This window comes from Megalobrama amblycephala, linkage group LG18, assembly GCF_018812025.1.
Source record: "Megalobrama amblycephala isolate DHTTF-2021 linkage group LG18, ASM1881202v1, whole genome shotgun sequence".
NCBI classification, from domain to species: Eukaryota; Metazoa; Chordata; class Actinopteri; order Cypriniformes; family Xenocyprididae; genus Megalobrama; species Megalobrama amblycephala.
Window position 1 is genome coordinate 12,514,023 of NC_063061.1, and position 25,839 is coordinate 12,539,861.

The window sequence follows — 25,839 nt, forward strand, 5'->3', positions numbered from 1 at the left end:
GTTCATTTTAAGCCATCCATATAGTAATTTTTAATCAAAAGTTGAGTTAAATAAAACTACCCAGCATGTTGGTCAAACATTTAACCCAACTGCGGGGTCAAAACAACCCAGTCGCTGGGTTTGTTCATATTTAACCCAACTTGGGTTGTTTTTAACGCAGCATTTTTAGAGTGCACTTATAGCCAGCTGGGGAGCATCAAAATAAAGCATTAGCAGATATTAAGAAGACAGTCTACTAATACTGTAATGACTGGGAGCTGACAATACAGTTGCAAATTTACTTACAGTTAGTAGAATGTCTAAAATGGACCATCAAAATAAAGTGTTACCCAACATTCTTCACAAAGACTAAATGGTACTCGATTACTCACTGAATGACTCTTGCATTTCTCCAGCACATGCTCAGAGAGGCAGTAGTTGAGCACCAGTCTACGGAAGACCGGCAGGTGGAACAAAGACTAAAAACAAGAGAATTTCATTTTTTTTAGTCCCATTCACCCTCTTTCCATCACACACTAGGTCATGAACAATTATAGTTAAATTATTTGACCATTTGTCAGTTTTATTTACACAGTTGTTGCTGATTTTGTTGTTGTGTGTGGTAACATCTTGTTTGTGATGTCAAGGTGCATCTGTTCCTCATAAAAAGAAATGATTCTTATTATTATCAATGTTTAAACAGTTGTTCTGCTTAATATTTCTTAATCGTCAGGATTCTTTGATGAATGGAAAGTCGAAAACAGCATTTTTTTTTAAATAGAAAGGTTTTATAACAATATAAAAGTCACTTTTTATCAATTTAACACAATCTTACTGCCCTCAAACTTTTGAACTATAATGTATTTGTACTAGGGATATTAATATCCATGCTGGGACTGTTTTCAAATGACATCATTGAACTGCATTACGTATCAACAAAAGATTGTTTGTTACTTATCTATAGGCCATAACTCACTCCATGAGTTCATGCCTCTCTTTATCATCAAAACAATGCTCTATTTAATTAGCTCAGACATCTATCAATATCAGTGAAGGCTTATATTTCAACACAGACATCTGAGAAGCCTCGCTAAATTCAGTCTGGTAATGGATGTAATAAAATTACAGCTCTGAGACACTTCTGCAGTCAAGGGAGGAAAAAAAAATACAGACACTCCACCTGATCTTCTCTATTCTCCAGTCATTAGCAATACCACTAATTTAATTTGCACAATATGGCCAGATCATATAGTAACAGGTTAGATGAGAACACTTACAGTAGTGCTTTTGTTTTAGAATTTCATTTCTCAAAGAATCTGATAAAAATGTATATCACTGACAATTACCTATTATAACTCAGTTTATATGCAATGTGAAACTCATCCTAAAAGTGAAGCTTACATATATGCAAACAAGCATAACAATGTAATTTTACTGAAAATACTGACTTTTTTATCATCTCAAAGCAAAAGTGGTGATTAAAAACACGCACCTGAATGACAGCACTGAACCAGCAGGTATTTCCGACATTACGGATGCCCACAGGACAGTCCTCCTGTCGGATCCAGTCAGCGGGGCTGCAGCTCTCTCCGGATGCCTCACACCTCTTCCTTTTCATGCGGGCCGCATTCTCTTCTGCACTAACCTCAAGAGCCCTAGAGTAGAAACAGGAGTGGGTGAGACAGTCAAGGCCAGAGTCTGATAGTTACTGCTGCCCTTAAATTCACACAAAAGCACTGTAGTAGGAGAGAAGGGGGAAATTGTAAAGCTCTAAATTGGTTCATTCACACTCAAGTTTGAGTGAAAACACTTGTATATGGTTAAGGTTTAAACTTAGTCTTTAAATTATTTTGAGAAATAATTTTTGGGCATGTCCAAAAATGTTCTTCTGTTTCGATGCATTTTAGTTTAAACATTCTTCAGGCTGTTGGTTAAAAGTTAACATAAATTATTTTGGAGGTAACACTAACATTAATTGTAGCATGACATTAAAGGATTAGTCCACTTTTAAATACACTTTTCCTGATAAATGTACTCACCCCCAAGATGTTCATGTCTTTCTTTCGTCAGTCGAAAAGAAATGAAGGTTTTTGAGGAAAACATTCCAGGATTATTCTCCTTACAGTGGATTTCAAGGGCTACCAACAGGTTGAAGGTCAAAATTACAGTTTCAGTGCAGCTTCAAGGGCTTTAAACGATACCAGATGAGTAATAAGGGTCTTATCTAGCGAATCGATCGGTCATTTTCGAAAAAAATACAACCGTTTATGCTTTATAAACAAAATATCGCCTTGAACGTACTTTCCGCTTCCGCATTCTTCATAACACTTACGCTGAATATCCTACGCCTTCCCTATTCAAGTTACGGAAAAAAACTAAACTGGCGCCGCGTTCGTTCCATAAGTAGAATAGGGAAGGCGTAGAACATTCAGCGTAAGCGTTATGAAGAATGCGGAAGCGGAAAGTACGTTCAAGGCGATATTTTGTTTATAAAGCATAAACGGTTGTATTTTTTTCGAAAATGACCGATCGATTCGCTAGATAAGACCTTTATTCCTCATCTGGTATCGTTTAAAGCCCTTGAAGCTGCACTGAAACTGTAATTTTGACCTTCAACGTGTTGGTAGCCCTTGAAATCCACTGTAAGGAGAAAAATCCTGGAATGTTTTTCTCAAAAACCTTCATTTCTTTTCGACTGACGAAAGAAAGACATGAACATCTTGGATGACATAGGGGTGAGTAAATTTATCAGGAAAAGTGTATTTAAAAGTGGACTAATCCTTTAAAACTGAATTTATTAATGAACAGATAAAAAAAAACTGTAAACCTTTTAAATACATAATGAATATTATTTCATCAAAATGTCGAGCTGAAGGAATTTTTTTGACTTGATCAATATATTTTAGAAAAGATATATATATTTTAGTAGAGATTTGATTTTATTAGATACTTAATGTATTTTTTAAACATTATTTTTTACAGTTAAAAAAAGTACTATATAATATAATAGTGAAAACCATTCACTGCTATTAAAAAGTAAAAAAACAATGATAAAATTTTAAGACGTGCTCTTATTTGAGATTAAGCATGTTAATATAATTTGTTTTTCAACTATTACAATTGCCCCCAACCACTGTTACAATTAACTATTTTCTAGTATTAGACTCAATACTATAATATGATCTAGTCCTTTTAATTATAAGTTGATTAAATACACAGTAACTTTTGGCACAAATCAGAGACACATACACTACGTTTCAAAAGTTTGGGGTCGGTAAGTTTTTATAAAAAAAAAAAAAAGTTTTAGAAAGTCTCTTATGTTCACCAAACTGCATTTATTTGATCAAAAATATAGTAACAACAGTAACACTGTGAAATATTATTAGAAAGAATTATTTTATTAATTATATTATTATATTAATATAAGTAAAATATCCAGCTTCCGCCAGCCCGTGTAAAACTCCTTCAAAAAGCTTACACTATTACATCCTACATTTTCCCTATTCAACTTACAGAAAGTGTAACTGACGCAATTTATTTTTTTACACAAACGCATTGTTTTGCTTTTGAAGGCTTAAGGATTAGTCCAATTTTAAATAAACTTTTCCTGATAATTTACTCACCCCCATGTCATCCAAGATGTCCATGTCTTTCTTTCTTCAGTCGAAAAGAAATTAAAGTTTTTGATGAAAACTTTCCAGGATTTTTCTCCTTATAGTGGACTTCAATGGGCACCAAACAGTTGAAGGTCACAATTTGTTTCACTGCAGCTTCAAATTGTTCAACATGATCCCAGATGAGAGATAAGGGTCTTATCTAGTGAAACCATTGCTCATTTTCTGAAAAAAGAAATGCTCATCTTGAACTATCTCTCTTCTTCTTCTCCTCTATTAGAATTCCAGCAGTGTAGATGCTGCTAAGCGTAATACTGCCCTCCACAGGAGAGGAGAAGAAGAAGAGAGCTAGTTCAAGATGAGCATTTAAAGGTCCCATTCTTCGTGATCCCATGTTTCAAACTTTAGTTAGTGTGTAATGTTGTTGTTAGAGTATAAATAAAATCTGTAAAATTTTAAAGCTCAAAGTTCAATGCCAAGCGAGATATTTTATTTAACAGACGTCGCCTACATCGAACGGCCAGTTTGGACTACATCCCTCTACTTCCTTCTTTAATGACGTCACTAAAACAGTTTTTTGACTAACCTCCGCCCACAGGAATACACAAAAAAGGGGGCGTGGTCTTGTTGCGCTCCCACTGAGAAGAGCAAGAGTTGCGTTTGTAGAGTGTGTTTGTCGCCATGTCGTCGAAACGCTGTTATTTTCATCCCGCAGTCCAATCACCTTTGTTTGGCCTTCCCAGGGACGCTGTACTTAGAGATCAATGGTTACAATTTATGTTTAACTCGGTTCCCGAAAATTATAATCCACATGTAAAACTATGTGCAGCACTTTCCGGGCAAGGCGCGCTAAGCTGCTGTCGAATCACAACACAGGAACCGCTGGCACAATCAGAACTCGTTACGTATTTCTGAAGGAGGGACTTCATAGAACAAGGAAGTCATCAGCCCGTTTTTATGACAGTGGAAACAGCGGTATACAGATAAGTAAATTATGTGAAAAATACTGTGTTTTTTTACACGCGACACATGAACACATGTTGTATTGCACACTATAAACACAATCAAAGCTTCAAAAAAACCACGAAAAACGGGACCTTTAAGGTTAAAACTTATATAATTTTCAATGAGCTGTGGTTTCACTAGATAAGACCCTTATTTCTCGTCTGGGATCGTGTTGAACAATTTGAAGCTGCAGTGAAACTAATTATGACCTTCAACTGTTTGGTGCCCATTGAAGTCCACTATAAGGAGAATAATCCTGGAATGTTTTCATTAAAAACTTTCATTTCTTTTCGACTGAAGAAAGAAAGACATGGACATCTTGGATGACATGGGGGTGAGTAAATTATCAGGAAATTTTTATTTAAAAGTGGACTAATCCTTTAACCCCCGGATCTGTGTGGTGTACACGTTTATGATGGATGGATGTAGATGGATGCACTTTCTTCAGCTCATACTAGTGACCCCCATTCACTGCCATTATAAAGCTCAGGATATTTATTAATATTCCTACGATTGTTTTCATCAGAAAGAAGAGAGTCATATCCACCAAGGATGGCTTGAGGGTGAGTAAATCTTGAGCTAAGTTTAATTTGAAAGTGAACTAATCCTTTAATACCTATAAATAAAAAATCTTACTGACAGCATACTTTTGAAAGATAGAGTACTTTTGGCACATATAAATATTTCTTATGTCAAAAGGAGATGACTTGTACATTTGTACTAGTCTATGAGTTTAAAAAGTGTAAAAATGTAACAATTGCCCCAGTCTACCCTATCAGGAATGAACCTGTGCAGCTCTCTGCGCTCTGCTTCGGCCTGCTGTGACTCCTGAAGACTAAGCTCAATGGCGGTCTGCAGGTCGTCTTTAGCAGAACCTGAGAACAATTCCAGTTACATGAGGACGGGTGAACTTCATGGGTATAAAATAAACATCATGACATTATTTGTGACACACTGCTATATAAATACTTTAATCTTTGGAAAATGCGATGACATTAAAGTCATTTGATATTAATAATGTCTTTTCAGCCCACCGTTCTGTGTGTTGGAGGTGTTCCTCTCATTATTGGCTTTAGTGGGCTCTTCGGGCATGTGCTCCTCCTCTGGGGGCTGGGTGGTCAGTAGCCCAATGGCATGGCTGATGTCACCCTGACTAGCCTAGGTAAAGAGTTTTCCCACAATTAGTCATCACTAGTTCGGGCACTAAATGTTTTGCTTTAAGGTTATCAGACATACATGCTTTTTTTAGTACCACAACTAGGTTTCCCAACCCTCACAGATGAATGTAAGAGAAACTCTTGCACATGGTATGATTTACATATTTACAAACATTTGTCTGGCTTATTTTCTATTAATAGCCGTGTCAGTAACATTACATCTGCTGCTTGTGTTATAAACACACGGATAAGTGCTGCTGTACTGAACATACGTTCAGGGCGCTCTGGAGAACCTGCAGATCCTGAATGCCAGTAATCTCTCTGAGCTGGTTAAGCAGCATTTGGCTCTGAAAAAGACAAGCAAACATGCTGTTTTTAATTTCTGTGGATCAAAAATTCAAATGCTTTGCCACAGGCATACTGAGAATGCTTCTGTTTGTGATAACAAGACTCACTTGAGCAATTAACTACAACGTACTCAATAACAGGATCCGTTCCAGAAAAAAAAGAGCAGGTGTGAACTGATAAGTTAAAAACAAGAATATGATATGAGACCCAATTTGCACTTGGATTTAACACCCAGCACAACCGCATTTCTGACTCAGGTGTCAAATGAGCGTGGGCTGAGGAGTCTATAGCTGGCCTAATCAACATTTATGAAAGCCTTCTGCATGAAAATGTCTACATCGTACAATAAATCCATATCAGATTTTTTTTTTTCCGAGTATGCCTGAAAATAGGCTTTAGCATATGTTTTTTTTAAACATTTAAAAAAAGTCTTTGGCCCAGATAATAGATGCAGGAGCTACAGAACTAAATAAAGAAACTCTGACAGCAGGTGGGAATGTTAGCATGGCTGCGGAGGCAGCCAGTCACCCTAGACTGGGAGCAGGAGACATATATGGTGAGCTGGAGGCCTGTGAGCAAGCACTCAGAGCTCTATTTTGGGCCTTAGACACAGATAGCGCCTGTGTTTATCAGAAATGAGCTTGAGTGGCACAAGCAAACATACAAGAATTCCTAGATTTCATTCAGAGGATAACATTAAAGATACTTGATTTTCTTTTTAAGGGAAAGAAACCAATTTGAAACATTTCAAATTAAGCCCTTCAAAACAGATTCCCAATCTAAACAAGATTCATATTGGAGTTTCTATCATAATTTGGAAACAATTCAAATGGGATCAAATAAAGCTAATTTAAGAATCAAACAAGTGGATAAACTGAAAGTTGTATATACTGGATTTTGTGTAATGCTTGTCAGAAGGCTGTTTTGGAATGTTTTTTCATTAGGAAAATTCCAATTCAGATCCTTCTAGATTGGTTCCAAAGTAGGATAAAAATTGGATTTGTTTAGGGTTTAAAAAAAAACATATGCTACTTTAAGTGAAATTAAAATTACATTTCTACCACTAAAAACTGTTTAAAGCAAAAAAGACAGTGACAGTCACTGCTGTCTAGATCTCATTAACACAAGCACTGTCACAATTAGGCTATGTTAATTTGACTACATGTTCTTTAAAACAACACACTCACCGAGTTTTCAGACGTTTCCCCATGTTCAAAATCCTGTTCAACTCTCATGGCAATAACTTTTATATAAATATATATATTTCTCCAGATTGCTTCGCCCTGACTCCAGAGTGTGACCTACTCCATATGCCCCCCACACACACACCCACACAAGCGCCGCGCGGGACAAACGATCACTCAAGCGCGCGCTGGGAATCGTCGTGCGCGCGCTTGGTAAACAGTCAAGAAACGAGTCCTGTACTATGTGAACTTTTTTAACCCCGACCCTATTAATAAAGAAAGAATCGTCCAAACAGAGGTAATGTGGATTAAACGTAAATAAATGCCAATTTTTGTTGCCCAAAAATATAGTCTAACAATTTACTAATGGATTTTCCTCAGAAAGTGAGACGCTTTCAGTCATTTTGTTTAATTTCGTTAATGAAACCGTAGCCCAGTAAATAGGTAAACATTTTTTGGCGGAAAATATTGTTACTTTAGTTAGTGTAAGTAAGTAAGTCTTCCATGTTTTTTAAACCTACATAATTTCTGATATTTTCAATAAGTATAGCTATGCGTATGGTGATATGTTACTCAAAATGTCTTACAATATCAAAATGACTTGTATAGCTACGGTGATAAATTTTCAACACACATCCTAATTGCTGTTGTCCCTAACTACTCTGAAAAAAAAAAAAAAAAAAAAAAAAATTAGGACCAATAACTAATAATAAAAAGCAAGAAAAATGCTCTTTAAAGTAGAAATCTAGTCTAGCTTGCTGCTGTTTGACAGAATAGTCTATATGTGGCACTAATTTAGTGATGACTTTTAGAACACCTGTTGAAAACATAAGAAAAACTTGCTTACAATTTGCATCATGCTATTTGCTACACTATATCACACGATTTATTGTGTATTTGATTACTGTTAAAGACTACATGATAAAGAATGTCATTACCAAAGTACATAAAACATTATGATTTTGTCATTAAGAAACATTAAGAATTACAATATCATGAAATTATTTTTAGATGATTTTAACGATAATTGATGATTATAATTATGATTATGTATGTTGTATGACCCATTATGCTCTAGTATAGTAGAGGGTCCATGAATTGAGCAGTCAGAGTACACATCCTATTCACTAAACCCAGATCTTCTTACCGTCATAATGGAAAATCAATTTGCTAGAGTGGTGAGCAAGTTGCTGCTGTGCATTTGTTGCAGTCATGTGTACAGCGACCATTCTGATGCTCCATGGCATTCTGCTGGAATAAAAGGCACTTTGAAATAGGGTAAAATTTTAAAAGCTGGGACAAAAGCTGTGGAAAGTGATTTGAATAAGTTTGCATTTTCCTTCCTCTGAAGATCCTGGAATTGAATTGCCAGGATGAGTCCTGTCCTCTTGCTATCTTTGTTACTGACAGGTAAGTGCTGCTTCTTGTTTTTACTGTATTAAGTATACAATCGTTCAGTTATACATGATTGCATTAACATTTAATATTCAAAGGATGCAACACAACTAGAAACCTTTTAAGACTGTTTAAAAAGCCACCTAACCTTTCAGTGAACTTTTTACTTACTGTGAATGTATTTGAATTCTGTATGCTGCCAAACCATACTGATAATTACCATAACCAAGGTCTGCACTGAGTAACATTTCTGGGCAGTTATTCCACAGGCTGAGGTTGTCCCAGAGAAACCAAAAAGATCTGCTCTCAACCAACTCACCAGGTTACTTCTTCGCAAATACAACTGTGGAGTTCGGCCTGTCCAGAACTGGACCAAACCAACTACCATTTACATTGACCTTATAATCCAATCTGTACTGGATGTGGTAAGTACATTATAACCTTTAAAGAGATTAAGTGTATTATTTGCTCATCGTATGATCAGTATTGTAAATACATCTTTCACGTTAAGCTTTTTATTATATGCAATGCATAGGACTGTTAGAAGATGTTGACTAAATAAATGTACTCCACAGGTGTTAAAGTCTGTTTGCTTTCCATGTCAATATAATAAAGTAATTTTGCACCTGTCTTTTCACAGGATGGACAGACTCAGAAAGTTACCACCAGCATTTGGTATCGCCAAGTTAGTATCAATTAATTTGTCTAATTAGTGGTTCATAAAATACTATTTGTATTAGTCTGATGTGGATTGATTACGGTAGCTTTTTTAAAAAAAAAATGTTTAAGCACTGTAACCTCTTGAAATCTAGCCATCTGACTTTAACCTGAACATATATTGTCCACATAAATGCCATGTCATACAAACAGTAATTTTTATAAAAAGAATGCAATGAATGACAAGGTTTCATAAAAGACATTTAATTTTATCTTTCTGAGACATTTCCAGCAAATAAACACATACACAAATGCATGAAATCTGAACTTTTTAGAGATCTGAATCTTTCTTATGGGACCTGCTACAGTAGGTGGTAACAGTAAATCGCATTACTCTAATGTTTCAGATATGGAACGATGAGTTTCTTGTTTGGGATCCTGAAGAGTTTGATGGAATCACTGAAATATCGCTGTCCTCGGATGCCATCTGGGTGCCTGATGTCATTATAAGTGAATTGTATGTGCATGATAGATGTATCTCTCCTGGCCACATCACAAGCTCCTTTTGTTTTCTGGAAATGAATTTTGTCGAGTTATACGCTCATTGCATCATATGTCTTCCTCTCCCTCTCCAGCGTCGATGTTGGCAAATCCCCAGTCATCCCATATGTTTATGTCAACTGCTCAGGAACAGTAAAAAACTACAAACCCATCCAGGTGGTCTCAGCCTGTCACCTGGAGATTTATGCCTTTCCCTTTGACAAGCAGAACTGCACTCTGACCTTTCGCAGCTGGCTCCACTCAGGTAAATGACTCACTCATACACAGCTTGTGCTTTCACTCCTTTGCAAACAAGCTGGTCTCCGTATAATGAGAGTTGTTGTGATTACTGAGTGTTTTTGATCAGCCCTGGTTAGAATCTTTTAAAAGGTGCCACATTAAATAAGCTTCTCACGAACCTGCCAACATAAACACTTAATTCTGCAATAACACAATAAGTTCCTGATGTGTTTCTCCAACAGTGAGTGAAGTGGATTTAGCTCTGTGGAGGCCTGCTGAGGAAATCGCCAATGACACAAGAGAGTTCATGAATGATGGGGAATGGGAGCTGCTGTCTGTCCCTTCTCGCTACTGGACATTGAATCTAGAGGGAAGAGACTACGCGCAGATTCAGTTTAATGTGAGGATTAATATTAAATAAGTAAAAATGACATTCAATGGCAGCTTTAGATTTCAATTTTTCAGTTTCAATTACAACATTGTTTCAAAGCAGCAGAAAATCTGAAAAATGTTTGTAATATATTAATATCTCAAAGCATTTAGATTAGAGCTGGGCAATAATAAAGTTAACATTCTGCAATGATATAAACAATCCAGCAGTTGAGATTTGCTATATAGCGTATTTTGCTTTACATGAGTGCGACTATGAGGATACTGTAGATTAATTTAATACAATTAATTAGTATAAAATTTAAATCACACAGCCAGGATATATATATATATGTGTGTGTGTGTGTGTTTTACATGAGTGTACTGTATGTACGCACTATATATATCCAAATTTAAAGGGTTAGTTCACCCAAAAATGAAATTTCTGTGATTACTTACTCACCCTCATGCCATTCAACACCCGTAAGTGGTTCAACCTTAATGTTATGAAGTGACAAGAATTCTTTTTGTGTGCAAAAACAAAAAAATAATGGCTTTATTCAACAAATTCGTCTCTTCCCTGTCATTGTCATATGCTATTTACGTTCAGTGCTTCCAGGTTCTACGTCAGAACGTTTTAATTGTGTGTTCTGAAGATGTTTTGGTCTTACGGGTTTGGAACGACATGAGAGTGAGTAATTAATGACAGAAATTTCATTTTTGGGTGAACTAACCCTTTAAATATGTTGCTGTCCGATAATATAGTTTACTTTTTGGAACGATATAAGTAACCAAGCAGTTGAGATTTTTATGTCGCTTTACATGAGTGTACTGAATGTATGTGGGTAAAATTAAATGTAGTATTTGTAGTTTTGGAGTTATTATTATTAGACATCTCCAATCATTTTGTCTGCTTAAATCCTGGCCCTTTATTCCAGTCGACTGCAAGTTCACATTCAGTCAACAACCATGGATAAAAACTAAGTCTCTGCCTGGCATTTTTTTCTTTTACAACAATCGTTTCACTCAGATGCACGTCAAAAAAGAAAAGATCTGTCACTACTTTCAGCACATTGGACAACTTTAAAATGATTTAATTTAAAAATATATAATATTGTTTTTAAATTTAAATTGAATTACATTTTATTTAAAATGTTTAATTTCAATATAAATGTTTTAATTTCAAAATACATTTTTATTTACTCATCACTGCCAAATTTGACTGGTGTTTGACAGATGTTAATTTTGGAGGCTGACGGAGAGATTAGGCACGTAACAGCCTGCCAGACACGCTAGAGTATTGACAGCAGTCTGACGTGTCACAACCTTTCTCCAACCTTTGCATGGCTGTTAGTGGAGTCACACTAATGCTATAATACTAATAGATGAGGCTTAGCAGCAGACAACACACAGCAAGGATGATGATAATGAGACTGTCTTTCTGGCATTTGATCAATGAGCATCGTGTTCAGTGGGAGGAATGGGCCAATAGCTCAAAGCTCATGGGCAATCCACCCTGTTCCACTAAGATGCGCACACCATGGAAACGGCGGTGTTCTTTGATTACCTTTGCTCTGCGGCTCATTGCCGAAAGCCATTTAGAGATCCATATTTGTGTTTTTACTCATTGGCCAAATGGGTGGGGAACATGTTTAAGTCAGTATGAAATTGCTCTTTGTTGTACTGTGAAAGCTTAAGCAAACTTAAATAAGGAAAGTGAAATGGATGGTCCTGATCCAGATGAGGGGCAGCGAGAGGAAATAGCTCAATGGCAGTGAGGTTGAGTTCTCAGGGGGAGCTGAGGTGTGGGAAAACAATTTCACTTCTAGAATGAGAAATTGGACCGATTTAGCAAATCCAGGAAATGGGGAGAAGGCTTAAGCTTGTTATGTAATTCCCCTTCAGACACAGCCATTTTAGACTGCTTCGAGAGCACATTTTTCTGATAGCAAGTGATGAAATAAATATCACCCAGAGAGCGCTCAATCCCAGCCACTCTGTTTCTCTCTGAAGGTGCTGATCCGCAGGCGCCCCCTGCTGTACGTGGTAAGTCTGCTCATCCCGAGCATCTTCTTCATGGTGGTGGATGTCACCAGTTTCTATCTGCCTCCAAACAGTGGAACTCGCATCACTTTCAAGACCAGCATTCTCCTGGGCTTCACTGTAATCAGAGTCAATCTGATGGATGAAATCCCTGCCACAGCCATTAAAACACCCCTCATTGGTAGAGTACAGCCAGAGCTCTTCCTAATTACAATGTTCCCCCATTAACAACAGCAACCTAACCTTACTGACAAGAATGTCTGCTCTTTTTGCCACAGGGGTCTTCTTTGCTGTTTGCATGGCGCTGCTGGTGCTTAGTTTGTCATTGTCCATTTTTGTAGTGAAGCTTTTGCATTACAGTGAGAACGAAGTCAAGGAGATGTCCATGTCTGCTTGCTTGCTAGACAAATATGGCTCAATGGACCAGAGCTTTATCGAGAGCGCTTTCACTTCGATGAAGACACTGGATGATATGGACCAGTCTGGGGGTAGGAGAGAAAATATTATCCATTTATCATGTTGTTTACAGGTTCTATACGTTAACATTAGTTATTCATTTATTTTTCACAGCATTCATTTGTTAATGTTAACAGTACTAATACTGCATTGTTAACATTAAAGTAATACTGAATAAACTAATACATTTCAAAACACAGAAATAAAAAATGATTAATATATTATATATATTTAATATATATATTATAACTAACAACCAAAAGTTTATTCATAAATTAACATCATCTAGATAAAAAACAACAACTGTAAAGTATTGTTAATTTCATATTATCATTAAACTGTATTATTATTGCTGCAAAGCACTCAATCTTATAGAACATATAATAACATTAGGGTATGCGAACAAGAAAAAATGTAGGGTGGGACATGATTTTGTGCGTTGGGAATTGATTGTATCATTAAAGGTGCTAAAGAGGATCTTTTCGTCGACTGAGAAACCAAAGACTGTTACTGAGTTTTTGAAATGAGCGCATGCGTAAGAACAACCCCCCTCCTTCACAGCTCATTTCGAGGGAACGCCTCACAAAACTTGTGCACAAGTATTGGAACACGAGTGTTTACCACCGGCATTCGCTGTGTTGTGTTAGTGGATTCATTATGTCAGACTCACCGCAGGTAATTCATAATCTGCAGTTGTTATTCCTGTCTCCTGACAAAAACATTGCATGCGGCGCCTGTGGAGTGTGGAAAGTTACTGGAGCGCGCAGCCGTGCTCGTCTCTCACAAGGAACATCACGGCAGTGATTGACAAGCCAGAGGGCCAATCGTTTACGCGATGATCGTGCCAGTAAACACATTTCTAACACAACATCTGAAGGAGTGATGACAAATTTGACATCTCTCTCTTCTGACCAACATAAACAATCTCTCTATATTTTTCCCTCTTTTGGAAAGTCATAAAAACTCTATCACAGATTTTTTATTTTGCTATTGGAGCAAATGAACATACAAAAATTCTATTTTTATATAAAAATTATAATTATATCTTCCATTCACCACCATAGAAGTTTACGTAACTACGACGACTTCTGCTTCTGAGAACCTCGGAAATGCAAAAAGGGTCCATACTCATCATTGTCCATAGCAATGCTGTATATTAGACCGCTCAGTGCTACTTTCATGCAAAAGTATTGACACATTGCAAATTCACACACTCTTTTTTTCTGTTGAAGCAAGATAGGATATATGACCTCAGAGGACTTCAGTAGGCTATCAATATCACTGTAATATTGTTGCAATGTTCATCTTGTTGCCTTTTTTGAAGCTTTATGGTAATATACCTATACCTTATTAAATTATATTTAATTTATTGTACCTATAACAAACACAGCCATATACTATATCACATGCTTCTAAATGGCTTAAAGGGGACCTATTATGCCCCTTTTCACAAGACGTAATATAAGTCTCTGGTGTCCCCAGAATGAGTCTGTAAACATCAGCTCAAAATACCCCACAGATCATTTATTATAGCTTGTCAAATTTGCCCCTATTTGGGTGTGAGCAAAAACACGCCGTTTTTGTGTGTCCCTTTACATGCAAATAAGCTGCTGCTCCCGGACGCTTTCCAAAAGAGGGCGGAGCTTTAATAGCTCGCGCCACGGTTGCTCAACAACAACAAAGCTGGAGAATCTCACGCAGCCAAAATGACGATTGTCAGTAACAGTGTTCAGCCTTATATTGTTCAAACCAGAGTCAGACACTGATGGAGAGACTCAGGAAGAAGTTACAACTTTTCTGAGTGGTTAGTGGATAAATTTGCTGTGGAGTTGATTCAACTCATCCACTAGCTTCTGCCGTCATGTTAATCTTTTGTGCAAATCCAGCCTTGAATTGTCCCTCGTTTGTGAGGCAGTCCAGCGTAAAAATGACGGTATGGCAACAACACTCTACTACAACAACTCTTCCTCTTCTCTAAAGCAGCCCAACATGGCCTTGAGCTTCGTAACTTTGCAGATGTTGTTTATGCTCAAACAGCAACATTACACACTAACTAAAGTTAAAAAAGTGAAATCATAATCAAGGACCCATTTAACATTTGTGTTCTCTTTGATTCAGGCTACGAGTCTGATCTGTCTCCAGAGCCAGACCTATTCTCCCTGACAGATGTCTCAAACAGTAACTCTCCACTGGAGAAAATCCTGCAGGAGGTGGTGTCTCTCAGACTGTACCTTCAGGAGGAGGACAGTGAGGGCAGTTCACAGTCCTACTGGGTGGAACTGTGCCTGAAAGTGGACAGGCTTCTCTTCTGCATGTACCTGGTACTTATGTTCATCTATGTTATGACTCTACTGCTGCTCTGGGGTACCTGGAGCTCTGCCTGAAAGTCTGAACGAGGTGGTAGGGCGGGAAAAAAAAAGAGAACGAAAAAAAAACAGCGAAGGAGCGGTTGGAGAAAGTTAAAACAAAGTGATAGATTCCACAACTGTAGTTTCAGTTAAAGTATCAAATAATTAATTGCAATTGATGCCTACTGTTAACATTAATTCAAATGTGACAAAAAATGAACGGACAGTTTCCTAAGGAGATTACTGTAAATCATGTGAACTTTCTTTCAGATGTAAAAATCGTAATGACTAGCTGCAAGCAAGTATTCTTTATGTTGTATGTATTTGTATTGAATAGAATAAAGGAAAACAAATTATTGTGCTAATTTGTATTTGTATATTGTCTTTCTCTTCCACGCTTCTAAATGTTTTCTTTTGATTGTAGCACATTTCTCTGACATAAATCTACACTCATAAACATTATGTATGTTAATACTTTTTATGTTAATGATATCTATAGTTTTGAATGGAATATGTTTAAATGGAGATTCAAAAAATTAAAGCTGAAATGTAGGATCTTAAGATGGTTTGATTACATAATGTAAACACATTTTACTATAACTGCTTTGCTAAAGTTTTTTAATGTTGCAAAACATAAACATGCTTGCAAAAATAAATAGTGCGTAAATAATTTGTATTGTCGTTCTGCTATTTATTTATTGTGTAAAAACACGAATTTTTACACAAATGTATAAATTTCAGACATTTTCAGACAATTTTAAACCTAAATATAATTTCAGACATTTTCACATTTTTTGTAAAAACTATATATATATATATATATATATATATATATATATATATATATATATATATATATGTTTTTTAATGTTGCAAAACATAAACATGCTTGCAAAAATAAATAGTGCGTAAATAATTTGTATTGTCGTTCTGCTAAAACTCCAAATAAATAATTTTTTTTTTTTATAAAATATATAAAATTTGTGTAAAAACACAAAAAATATATATATATATATATATATATATATATATATATATATATATATATATATATATATATATATATATATATATATATATTGTTTTTACATTTTGTTTTAAAATAACTGTTTTCTATATGAATATATTTCACAAAGTAATTTATTCCTGTGATGCAAAGCTGAATTTTCAGCATCGTTACTCCAGTCTTCAGTAAAGACATTTATAATGTTACAAAAGATTAGATTTCAGATAAACACTGTTCTTTTGAACTTTCTATTCATCAAATAATCCTGAAAAAAATATTGTACACAAATATTTTGTACAATTGTACACATTAAATGTTTCTTGAGCAGCAGATCAGCATATTAGAATGATTTCTGAAGTATCATGTGACACTGAAGACTGGAGTAATGATGCTGAAAATTCAGCTTTGCCATCACAGGAATAAATTACTTTGTGAAATATATTCAAATAGAAAACAGTTATTTTAAATTGTAATAATATTTCACAATATTACAGTTTTTTACTGTATTTTTAATTAAATAAATGTAGCCTTAGTGAGCAGATGAAACTTCTTTTAAAAACATTAAAAATCTTAGTGGTTCCAAACTTTTGGACTGTACTGTATATATATATATATATATATATATATATATATATATATATATATATATATATAAAATTTGTGTAAAAACTATTTATTTATTTATTGTGTAAAAACACAAATTTATAAATTTCAGACATTTTCAGACAATTTTAAACCTAAATATAATTTCAGACATTTTCACCATTTATGTCCTGAATGATCCAAAAAATCATACTAATGAAAATACAGTGGAAAACTGTTTAAGGAAGTAATCGAAATCCTCTTGTAATTTTAACTGATTTTTATTAAATTCAAACAATATTTGAATACATTTGACGACATATAAACTTATATAAACAAATGTAATTTTTAAGGGCCAGATCAGGTAGCAGTACATCCTAAAAAATACATAAGAAGAGATTAAAGAGCATTCTTTGAAATATCACACATAACATATAATGAGAGTGAAGAACCCCTCCCTGCACTGTAACATTATCACATAATCAAGCTCCAGTTTCCTTACTGAAAAATAAACCACAATCACCTTCACGTCTCTATCACTACAGTACATTTTCATTACAGAGCTTCTCGGAGCTGCCTGTCCAGTCAGAAAAAAAACCCAAAAAACACATAATTCAATTCCTCATCAAAATTCTGATAATATTTTCCTGACGTAAATCTAATCACCCGCCTATTGCCTGGCTAATTAAGTCTCATCATGGCTGGGCGAAGTATTAGATAACAGTTTAATGCAGCAGTCTAAGTGCTCATGGAAATTGACTTGAACTTGGTGGTGAAATATGAGCCATGAAATGTCAAAAGTAGCTGTAATTCATATACGCCCTCCGCTGTTGAGTTAGTGTGAGGGGAAAAAACACTAAAATTATTAGTTTAGAAAACATTTGGCATTGTTTATGCTATTTAATCTGTTATAATTTAAAATGTTTAACATGTAAATACACCACAGCCTCAATGCTCTATTCTTAAGGTGAGGCCTAATCAAAGATGGTGCTCACAAAATAATTGTGACTAAATAGTTAATCATAACTATACCAACTGTATAATATTAATACAGTTAAGAAATAGTATACATGTATAAGAAATAGTATCTCTTATTTTTTTCAGTTCAAGATTACACTATGCTCGGCATGCTTATACAGTTAATTCTCTCCGATATGACTCTTGGGACAAGCTGAAGTGCTTTTGACCTGCCTTAACTGTGAGATGATGATGCAGAGAAGGGAGGGTGGACTAAGTGCTGTAATGACAGCCCGAGCGCTTCTGGAAAGCTCAAAGATAACTAATGGAGCTCAGGAAGCATCACTGGAAGGAAGCAGCACCAGGCTAGAAGCCTGCGAGAAGAACCCAGGGCAACGCCAAACAGCTCGGCACAATGAAATGTTCAGCACTCTGGACAGCTCTCTGCGTTTGCATGTATGGGGCGATGGTGACTTGCTCAGGTATAACTTTTCTTAAATTTTTTACTTTGGTTATACGAACGCGTTTGAGCCTTAAAACCTCTTTAAAACCAAAATCTAGTTAGCTGCTTTCTGATGCATCAAAATGCTGTCTTTGTGGGCAGTTCGGCATGTTTTGAAACACTATTATTATATTCCAATTAATCAGTATGATTTCGCGTGTGTATGTCTTTAAACTTTTGAATGCTGAAGCTAAAGGTGTATAACTTTGGTTATACGAATGCGTTTGAGCCTTAAAACCTCTTTAAAACCATTTCAAAATCTAGTTAGCTGCTTTCTGATGCATCAAAATGCTGTCTTTGTGGGCAGTTCGGCAGGTTTTGAAACACTATTATTATATTCCAATTAATCAGTATGATTTCGCGTGTGTATGTCTTTAAACTTTTGAATGCTGAAGCTAAAGGTGAATAAAGTAAAAGAGATGTGTGACTATTCTCTTATCTGGGTGTAGTGAAGAAGCTGGGCAATAACACTGGGCGTTTTGCCAACGCCACTCTGGTGAGATTAAATGAGTTTTTAAGTGCCGGATATAAGAAAGGAGTTCGACCAGTGCGTGACTGGAGACAGTCAACGACGGTAGCCATTGACCTAATGGTTTATGCGATTCTCAATGTGGTGAGTAGAATTCTCAATTGTCTATTAAATATGTAGGGTAAACTAATTATTTATTGATTGTTTTGTAGTTGTTGTTTTGCATTCATCCTTTTGTATGTATTTTTGTGCCACACAGGATGAGAAGAACCAGGTCTTGACAACATATGTGTGGTACAGACAGGTATGATCATTTTTATAATGTCTCAAAAACATACAACACGATCAGTGAAGTGCGATTCCGACTTATACAAGCCGGTTCTTTTTTGTGCATCAACAATGTACGAAAACCAGTGTTGACTCACAAAAACAAATGATTTTTTTCTTGTTAGTGAATCGTTAACGTAATAAGCAAACAGTGTCGTTTGCTTCCCGAATTAATGATTGAATGGTTCTTTTCATAAAAAAAAAAACAAAAAAAACAAAACAAAAAAAAACTTACAGCGTGACAAGTGTAGTCCGATTCCTGATCTGAGTTATTTATGAACAGTTACTTATGTTGTACCTAATTGAGGATTATGAGCAGTGTTGGGAGAAAGTTACTTTTACGCATTACTCCCTAAAAAGTAACTTGCATGACTTAGTTACTTTTAATGGAAAGTAATGCATTATGTTACTTTTCCGTTACATTTAATGGTCATTTTTGCTTATTCACATGGTTGAATTGGATCATCAAAGGTCAACAGCAAAGACATTGGTTAATAAAGTACAGTGGCATGAAAAAGTATGTGAACCCCTTGCAGAATCTGTGAAAATGAGAATTATTTTAATAAAATAAGAGGGATAATAAAAAATGCATGTTATTTTTTGTATAAAATATACACTGTAAGAGAAAATATCAATTCTCATAATCAGTATTGGGGGTGACGCATTACAAGTAACGTGAGTTACGTAATCTGATTACTTTTTCTAAGTAACTAGTAAAGTAACGCATTACTTTTAAATTTACAACAAAATATCTAAGTTACTTAAAATAAGTAACATGCTCTATGTAAACATGAAAGGTATTGTAGTTCTAGACTTAATGTGAACATGCATTTACTCATCTGAAATATTATCCAAACCTGCAATAATTAAATATGTTAAATAACATAAATATACAGTGGCATGAAAAAGTATGTGAACCCCTTGCAGAATCTGTGAAAATGAGAATTATTTTAATAAAGTAAGAGGGATAATAAAAAATGCATGTTATTTTTTGTTAAGTACTGTCCTGAGTAAGATATTTTACATAAAAGATGTTTGCATTTAGTTCACAAGACAAAACAATAGCTGAATTTATTGAAATAACCCCATTCATAAGTTTGTGAACCATTAGAGAAACCATTAAGAGCCGAGGGGTGAAAACTTTTGAATTCAAATATCAAGGTAAATTGTACTTAATTTTTCTGCCGGGAAACATGCAAGTATCTTCTGTTGGTTCAGGAAAAGGGTAGTACTAAATGAAAAACAATGACATTTAAACAAAATAAGAAAAATTGTGACATCTTCATCCTGTTCAAAAGTTTTCACCCCCCGACTCTCAATGCATCGTGTTTCCTTCTGGAGCATCAGTGAATGTTTGAACCTTTTTTAATAGTTGTGTTTGAGTCCCTCAGTTGTCCTCAGTATGAAAACACAGATCTCAAAATCCTACAGTCACTGCTGGAAAGGGTTCAAATATGCAAAAATACTTGAAAACTGATGAATCTGCAGGAGCTGGAAGATTTTTCTGAAGAACAGAGCTCAGTTTAACTGCTCAGGACAAACAAGAGACTCATGAACAACCATCACAAAACATAAAAACAGTCGTGGATCATCAGGTAACCACACACAGTATTGAGAATCAATGGTTCACATACTTATGAATGGGGTTATTTTAATAAATTCAGCTATTGTTTTGTCTTGTGAACTAAATGCAAACATCTTTTATGTAAAATATCTTACTCAGGACAGTACTAAACAAAAAATAACATGCATTTTCTATTATCCCTCTTATTTTATTAAAATAATTCTCATTTCCACAGATTCTGCAAGGGGTTCACATACTTTTTCATGCCACTGTATATTTATGTTATTTAACATATTTAATTATTGCAGGTTTGGATAATATTTCAGATGAGTAAATGCATGTACACATTAAGTCTAGAACTACAATACCTTTCATGTTTACATAGAGCATGTTACTTATTTTAAGTAACTTAGATATTTTGTTGTAAATTTAAAAGTAATGCATTACTTTACTAGTTACTTAGGAAAGTAATCTGATTACGTAACTCACATTACTTGTAATGCGTCGCCCCCAATACTGATTATGAGAATTGATATTTTCTCTTACAGTGTATATTTTTTGTACTTGACATTTCTCTCACTTCAAAAGCAATGGACAGATGAGTTCCTTGCGTGGGATCCTGAAGAATTTGATGAAGTCAAACAGATTTCCATTCCCACTGCCAACATCTGGGTTCCAGATATTCTCATCAATGAATTGTGAGTAAACCTGACATAATGAGATAATTGAGACGTTAATGACACACCTGTTTTGAACTATTTCAGTCTGCTCTTCACAGCAGTCCTTTATAATCACTCTCTTTGTTCTCTGCAGTGTGGATGTAGGAAAGTCTCCTGACATTCCTTACGTCTATGTAGGTCATAACGGGCTTGTTCGCAACTATAAGCCTATCCAGGTGGTGACTGCCTGCTCCCTCAACATCTACAACTTTCCTTATGATGTCCAAAAATGTAGCCTGACGTTCCAGAGCTGGCTGCACACAAGTAAGTAAACATGTTTCAGTACAATCATTTGGGAAAGCTCGAGAGAGATATAATTCAGACTCAACACTGACAAAATATATCTCGTACACACAGAATCCAAGACTAAAGGGATTTTGAAAGATCTGATCATCAATCATTCAAGTTATTTTTTTCCCAAAACACCATATTTATATTAGAAATAAGAATGCTCTGGAAATGTAGTTTTGCAGAAATGATTCAAGCACAATAAAAAGAAACAACATGCCTTTTCCTAAAAGCCGAATGAACTGACCTTTAACCTTATCTCATCCCAAAGCTAAAGACATCAACATCACTCTAATGAGAACCCCCGAGGAAGTAATGAACGACAAGAGTGTGTTCATGAACCAGGGAGAATGGGAGCTGCTTCACGTCCTCTCCACATACAAAGACTTCAGCATAGATAATGATGATTACTATGCTGAAATGAAGTTTCATGTGAGTAACATAATAATACCAAATTAAGCCACGACACACATTAGCATTTGCATTTGAAAAATGGGTAACACTTTAGAATACTGTTCCATCGTTAATGAATAACTACAAAGGAACAAATGAGTAAGGCAATATTAACATTCTTGAAAGTACTATTAACTAACAAGAAACTCTGACTAACTAATAAGTAATTTCACTCAGTTAAATGAGGTAGTTCACTTTTAGCTAATCAGAAACCATTTTTTTCATACCTCCCAGAGAACTACTTAGAAGTACTATATACAGGTTCATAATTAATGTGAACAATGCATAATGTATAATTAATTAAAAAAGTGAAGATCATGATAACTCAAAACCTTCAGAAGGGATTACTAATTATTTGGAACAGTACTCTAAAGTGTAAAGCATGACTCCCTAGTAATGATTGAAGTCATTTTAAACTTTTGAGGTTTTTGCAGAGATACGTAAAAGGTCAGGACAGATAGAAGTCCTATTGACTGCATTAAAAAAAACTGCATTCTTTGTATTATTGTTTAGAGGAGAGCAGAGCGTGTTGTAACAGAGTGAGCTTTAATATCATTAGTTTAACCAATTAAAAAATGAGCTATAGATGAATACGTATCAGCATATAAATACAGCAACATTTGCACAAAAAACATTTGCATTTTAAAATTACATTTAAAAGTAATGCATTATAATTACAGACTGTAAAAAACAAAAAAACAAAATGGACAACACGCCTCTGCTTCCTTCCACTAGAAAAATGAAGCCAAAATATTACAGTAACTGTCATTGTCAATTACGTCATTCAGAGCCTGAGTCTGCGCAGAAGTGATTCTGAGGTGGAGCCGCGGGAATCAAGGTCCTGTCCAAACTCCCTCTTCTGCAGACTCAATCGCAACTAAAACCAAGCCTATTGGGAAAACGAACATTTGAACTGTGTGTCTGTGTGTTGAGAACTACCTAAAATGACAGAAACCATCTTTGGAAAATAAATATGTTTGAAATGTAATTGGATTTTTTAGTTTTTAGTGGCTCGCGTCCTATTCGATTACATGGAGAGAGCAGGGTTTAAGACCTATACTGCAGCCAGCCACCAGGGGGCAATCAAAATGCTTTGGCTACACTTTTCAGACTTGGTTTGGCTTCACTTTTCTGCGGGACATTTAATTACAATATTGTGTTACTTTCTTTTTATGGAAAGTAATGCATTACATTACTTTTGCGTTACCTTTTCTCACCTGGGCGGGGCTTGCTTGTTTGTTTTTAATAACAAAAGAAGTTATATTTGGCAAATATAAAGGCCCTTTCACACCAAGGTGAAGCTGAAATGAAATGCAAATTCAAGCCTGTACAGTAGAGGGCGCAGCTCAAACAAACCTTTAGATGTGCTGCCATTTTGGACGCAGAAGAACAAAGTTCAACACCCATACTTGAGCAGTGGTTGAATTGGACCATCAAAGGTCAGCAGCAATGACTTTGGTTAATAAAATGAGATTAATTACATAAAGTATATTTGTGTTATTTAACTTATTTAAATATTGCAGGTTTACGTAATATTCTGAGTTTGCATTTCACCGTTTTCATTCATTTTGGGGAATACACAGCGCACACAACGCCTCTGCACCTCACTTTCAATTTCTCTCAACATGGAGACAAGGCGTCAGTCTATAAATAAAAAAACAAAGTAACTTGCATTACTTATTTGAAAAAGTAACTCAGATATTTTATTGTAAATTTAAAAGTAATGCATTACTTTACTAGTTACTTGAAAAAAGTATTCTGATTACGCAACTCACAATGGGTTACCTCCAACACTGTCCAACACTCCCTGATCTTCAAATTGGTGTAATGTATTGTTCAAAAGTCTGGGGTCAGTAAGTTTTGTAAGATATTAATACTATAATAATAACTCTGCAAGAATGCATCAAAACTAAATGCATTTATAATGTTACAATAAATTTCTATTTCTACTGAACTTTCTATTGATCAAAGAATCCTGAATAAAAGTGTCTCAATCTTTCCACAAAAATATTAAGCAGCAAAACTGTTTTCAACATTGATGATAATAAGAAATGATTCTTGAGCACCAAACCAGCATATTAGAATGATTTCTGAAGGATCATTCAGTTTTTCCATCACAGGAATAAATTACATTTTAAAATATTATTATTATAAAATAGAAAACATTTATTTTAAATTGTAATACTATTTCACAATAATACAGTTTTGCCTGTATATTTGATTTAAAAAATACAGCCTTGGTGAGATTAAAAGACTTCTTTCAAAAACATTAAAAAAAATCTAACAACCCCAAACTTTTGAATACTTGTGTACCACTAAATGCACATGCTCCAAATGTCAGGTCACATTTCTTTTGAAAAGTAGTTAGTGCCAAAGTGAATGAAAAACAAAGTGAGAAAGATGAACACATTATTGCCACAAGGAAAGATGTCTCTTTCTTTAATCACCAGGTTGTGATCCGACGCAGACCTCTGTTCTACACAGTCAACCTTCTTTTGCCCAGTGTATTCCTGATGGTGATGGACATTGTTGGATTCTACCTGCCCCCAGACAGCGGAGAGAGAGTATCCTTCAAGATCACTCTGCTCTTGGGCTATTCTGTCTTTCTCATCATCGTCTCAGACACTCTGCCAGCGACTGCCATAGGGACCCCTCTCATTGGTAATGAGGTCTTTCTGTTTCATAGAACATGACCTGATGCATTTCAAAAAGATCACTCATTCTTTATTTCCTGATTCCTTAATTATGTGTGAGAGGTGACCTCCTGAATTAAGTCTACCGCATCTAGACCTTATTTAATGTCCTTAGTTAAATTTTTTTGTGGTATGATACAGTACAGATCTCACTCAGCTGGCCGGTCTTGTGATATTGCTCCTGTGCAGATAGAAAACGAGATGTCTTGAGTGTTTCAACTGAAGTCAATCCGCATGTCCATTGATTTTCATGGAATTGCAGCTTGTGCGGAAATACACTGATTAATTTGAGAGATATGGAGAGCTGCCTACAACACTACAGAGGTTTCAAGTTCAAATGCAATTGAAAAACTAGTGCTTTCAAACACACCAAAGCCCACAGAGGGCATACAATTTGTGAAATTGATCATGTGACTATATATTGTATACATGGTCAGCATTCACTTCTATCTATCATTAGGTGTATCACAAGATTGTACACAAACTTGAGGAGTTCATGCAGCTCAAGTGATATACTTAAAGGGTTAGTTCACCCAAAAATGAAAATTCTGTCATTTTTTACTCACCCTCATGCCGTTTCACACCCGTAAGACCTTCCTTAATCTTCGGAACGCAAATTAAGATATTTTAGTTGAAATCCGATGGCTCCGTGAGGCCTGCATAGGGAGCAATGACATTTCCTCTCTCAAGATCCATTAAAGTACTAAAAACATATTTAAATCAGTTCATGTGAGTACAGTAGTTCAATATTAATATTATAAAGCGACGATCTTGAGAGAGGAAATGTCATTGCTCCCTATGGATGCCTCACTGAGCCATCGGATTTCAACTAAAATATCTTAATTTGTGTTCCGAAGATTAACGAAGGTCTTACGGGTGTGGAATAGCATGAGGGTGAGTAATAAATTACAATATTATTTTTGGGTGAACTAACCCTTTAACCT

At 35.4% G+C, this 25,839-nt stretch overlaps 3 protein-coding genes and 1 long non-coding RNA gene across 7 annotated transcripts in view; 2 read left to right on the plus strand and 2 right to left on the minus strand.

Moving 5' to 3' along the window:
* Positions 1-7,464, minus strand: part of usp28 (ubiquitin specific peptidase 28) — a 26,155-nt gene extending 18,691 nt beyond the window's left edge. For 2 of the 3 annotated variants that reach the window (XM_048167435.1, XM_048167434.1), the window contains exons 1-6: positions 7,291-7,464; positions 6,028-6,102; positions 5,633-5,756; positions 5,386-5,473; positions 1,472-1,634; positions 372-458 (exon numbers count right to left, since the gene is read on the minus strand). In XM_048167435.1, the coding sequence (XP_048023392.1) occupies positions 372-458; positions 1,472-1,634; positions 5,386-5,473; positions 5,633-5,756; positions 6,028-6,102; positions 7,291-7,338 (585 nt within the window). In that variant the 5' untranslated portion in view covers positions 7,339-7,464. Of the gene's footprint in view, positions 1-371; positions 459-1,471; positions 1,635-5,369; positions 5,474-5,632; positions 5,757-6,027; positions 6,103-7,290 lie in introns of all 3 variants that reach the window. The other variant, XM_048167436.1, reaches the window with a different exon arrangement.
* Positions 7,464-15,411, plus strand: htr3b (5-hydroxytryptamine (serotonin) receptor 3B). Of its 2 annotated transcripts, XM_048167481.1 has the most exons (10): positions 7,464-7,585; positions 8,639-8,697; positions 8,941-9,107; positions 9,323-9,367; positions 9,747-9,856; positions 9,975-10,144; positions 10,362-10,519; positions 12,502-12,712; positions 12,810-13,019; positions 15,106-15,411. In XM_048167481.1, exons 2-10 carry the CDS (start codon positions 8,661-8,663, stop codon positions 15,369-15,371), a joined length of 1,374 nt encoding a protein of 457 aa, XP_048023438.1. In that variant the 5' UTR covers positions 7,464-7,585; positions 8,639-8,660; the 3' UTR covers positions 15,372-15,411. The 2 variants fall into 2 exon arrangements, with proteins under 2 accessions (XP_048023438.1, XP_048023439.1); XM_048167482.1 differs by lacking the exon at positions 7,464-7,585 and having other exon boundaries at positions 7,618-8,697.
* The window catches only part of LOC125253523, a 15,814-nt gene continuing 2,857 nt past the window's right edge, over positions 12,883-25,839 (minus strand). The window contains exon 3 of the long non-coding RNA XR_007181457.1: positions 12,883-13,013. This is a non-coding gene — a long non-coding RNA (uncharacterized LOC125253523). The remainder of the gene's footprint in view (positions 13,014-25,839) is intronic.
* The window catches only part of htr3a (5-hydroxytryptamine (serotonin) receptor 3A), a 12,456-nt gene continuing 3,728 nt past the window's right edge, over positions 17,112-25,839 (plus strand). The window contains exons 1-7 of the mRNA XM_048167478.1: positions 17,112-18,362; positions 18,832-18,995; positions 19,111-19,155; positions 21,331-21,440; positions 21,556-21,725; positions 22,021-22,181; positions 24,653-24,863. Coding sequence (XP_048023435.1) covers positions 18,296-18,362; positions 18,832-18,995; positions 19,111-19,155; positions 21,331-21,440; positions 21,556-21,725; positions 22,021-22,181; positions 24,653-24,863 — 928 coding nt within the window. The 5' untranslated portion in view covers positions 17,112-18,295. The remainder of the gene's footprint in view (positions 18,363-18,831; positions 18,996-19,110; positions 19,156-21,330; positions 21,441-21,555; positions 21,726-22,020; positions 22,182-24,652; positions 24,864-25,839) is intronic.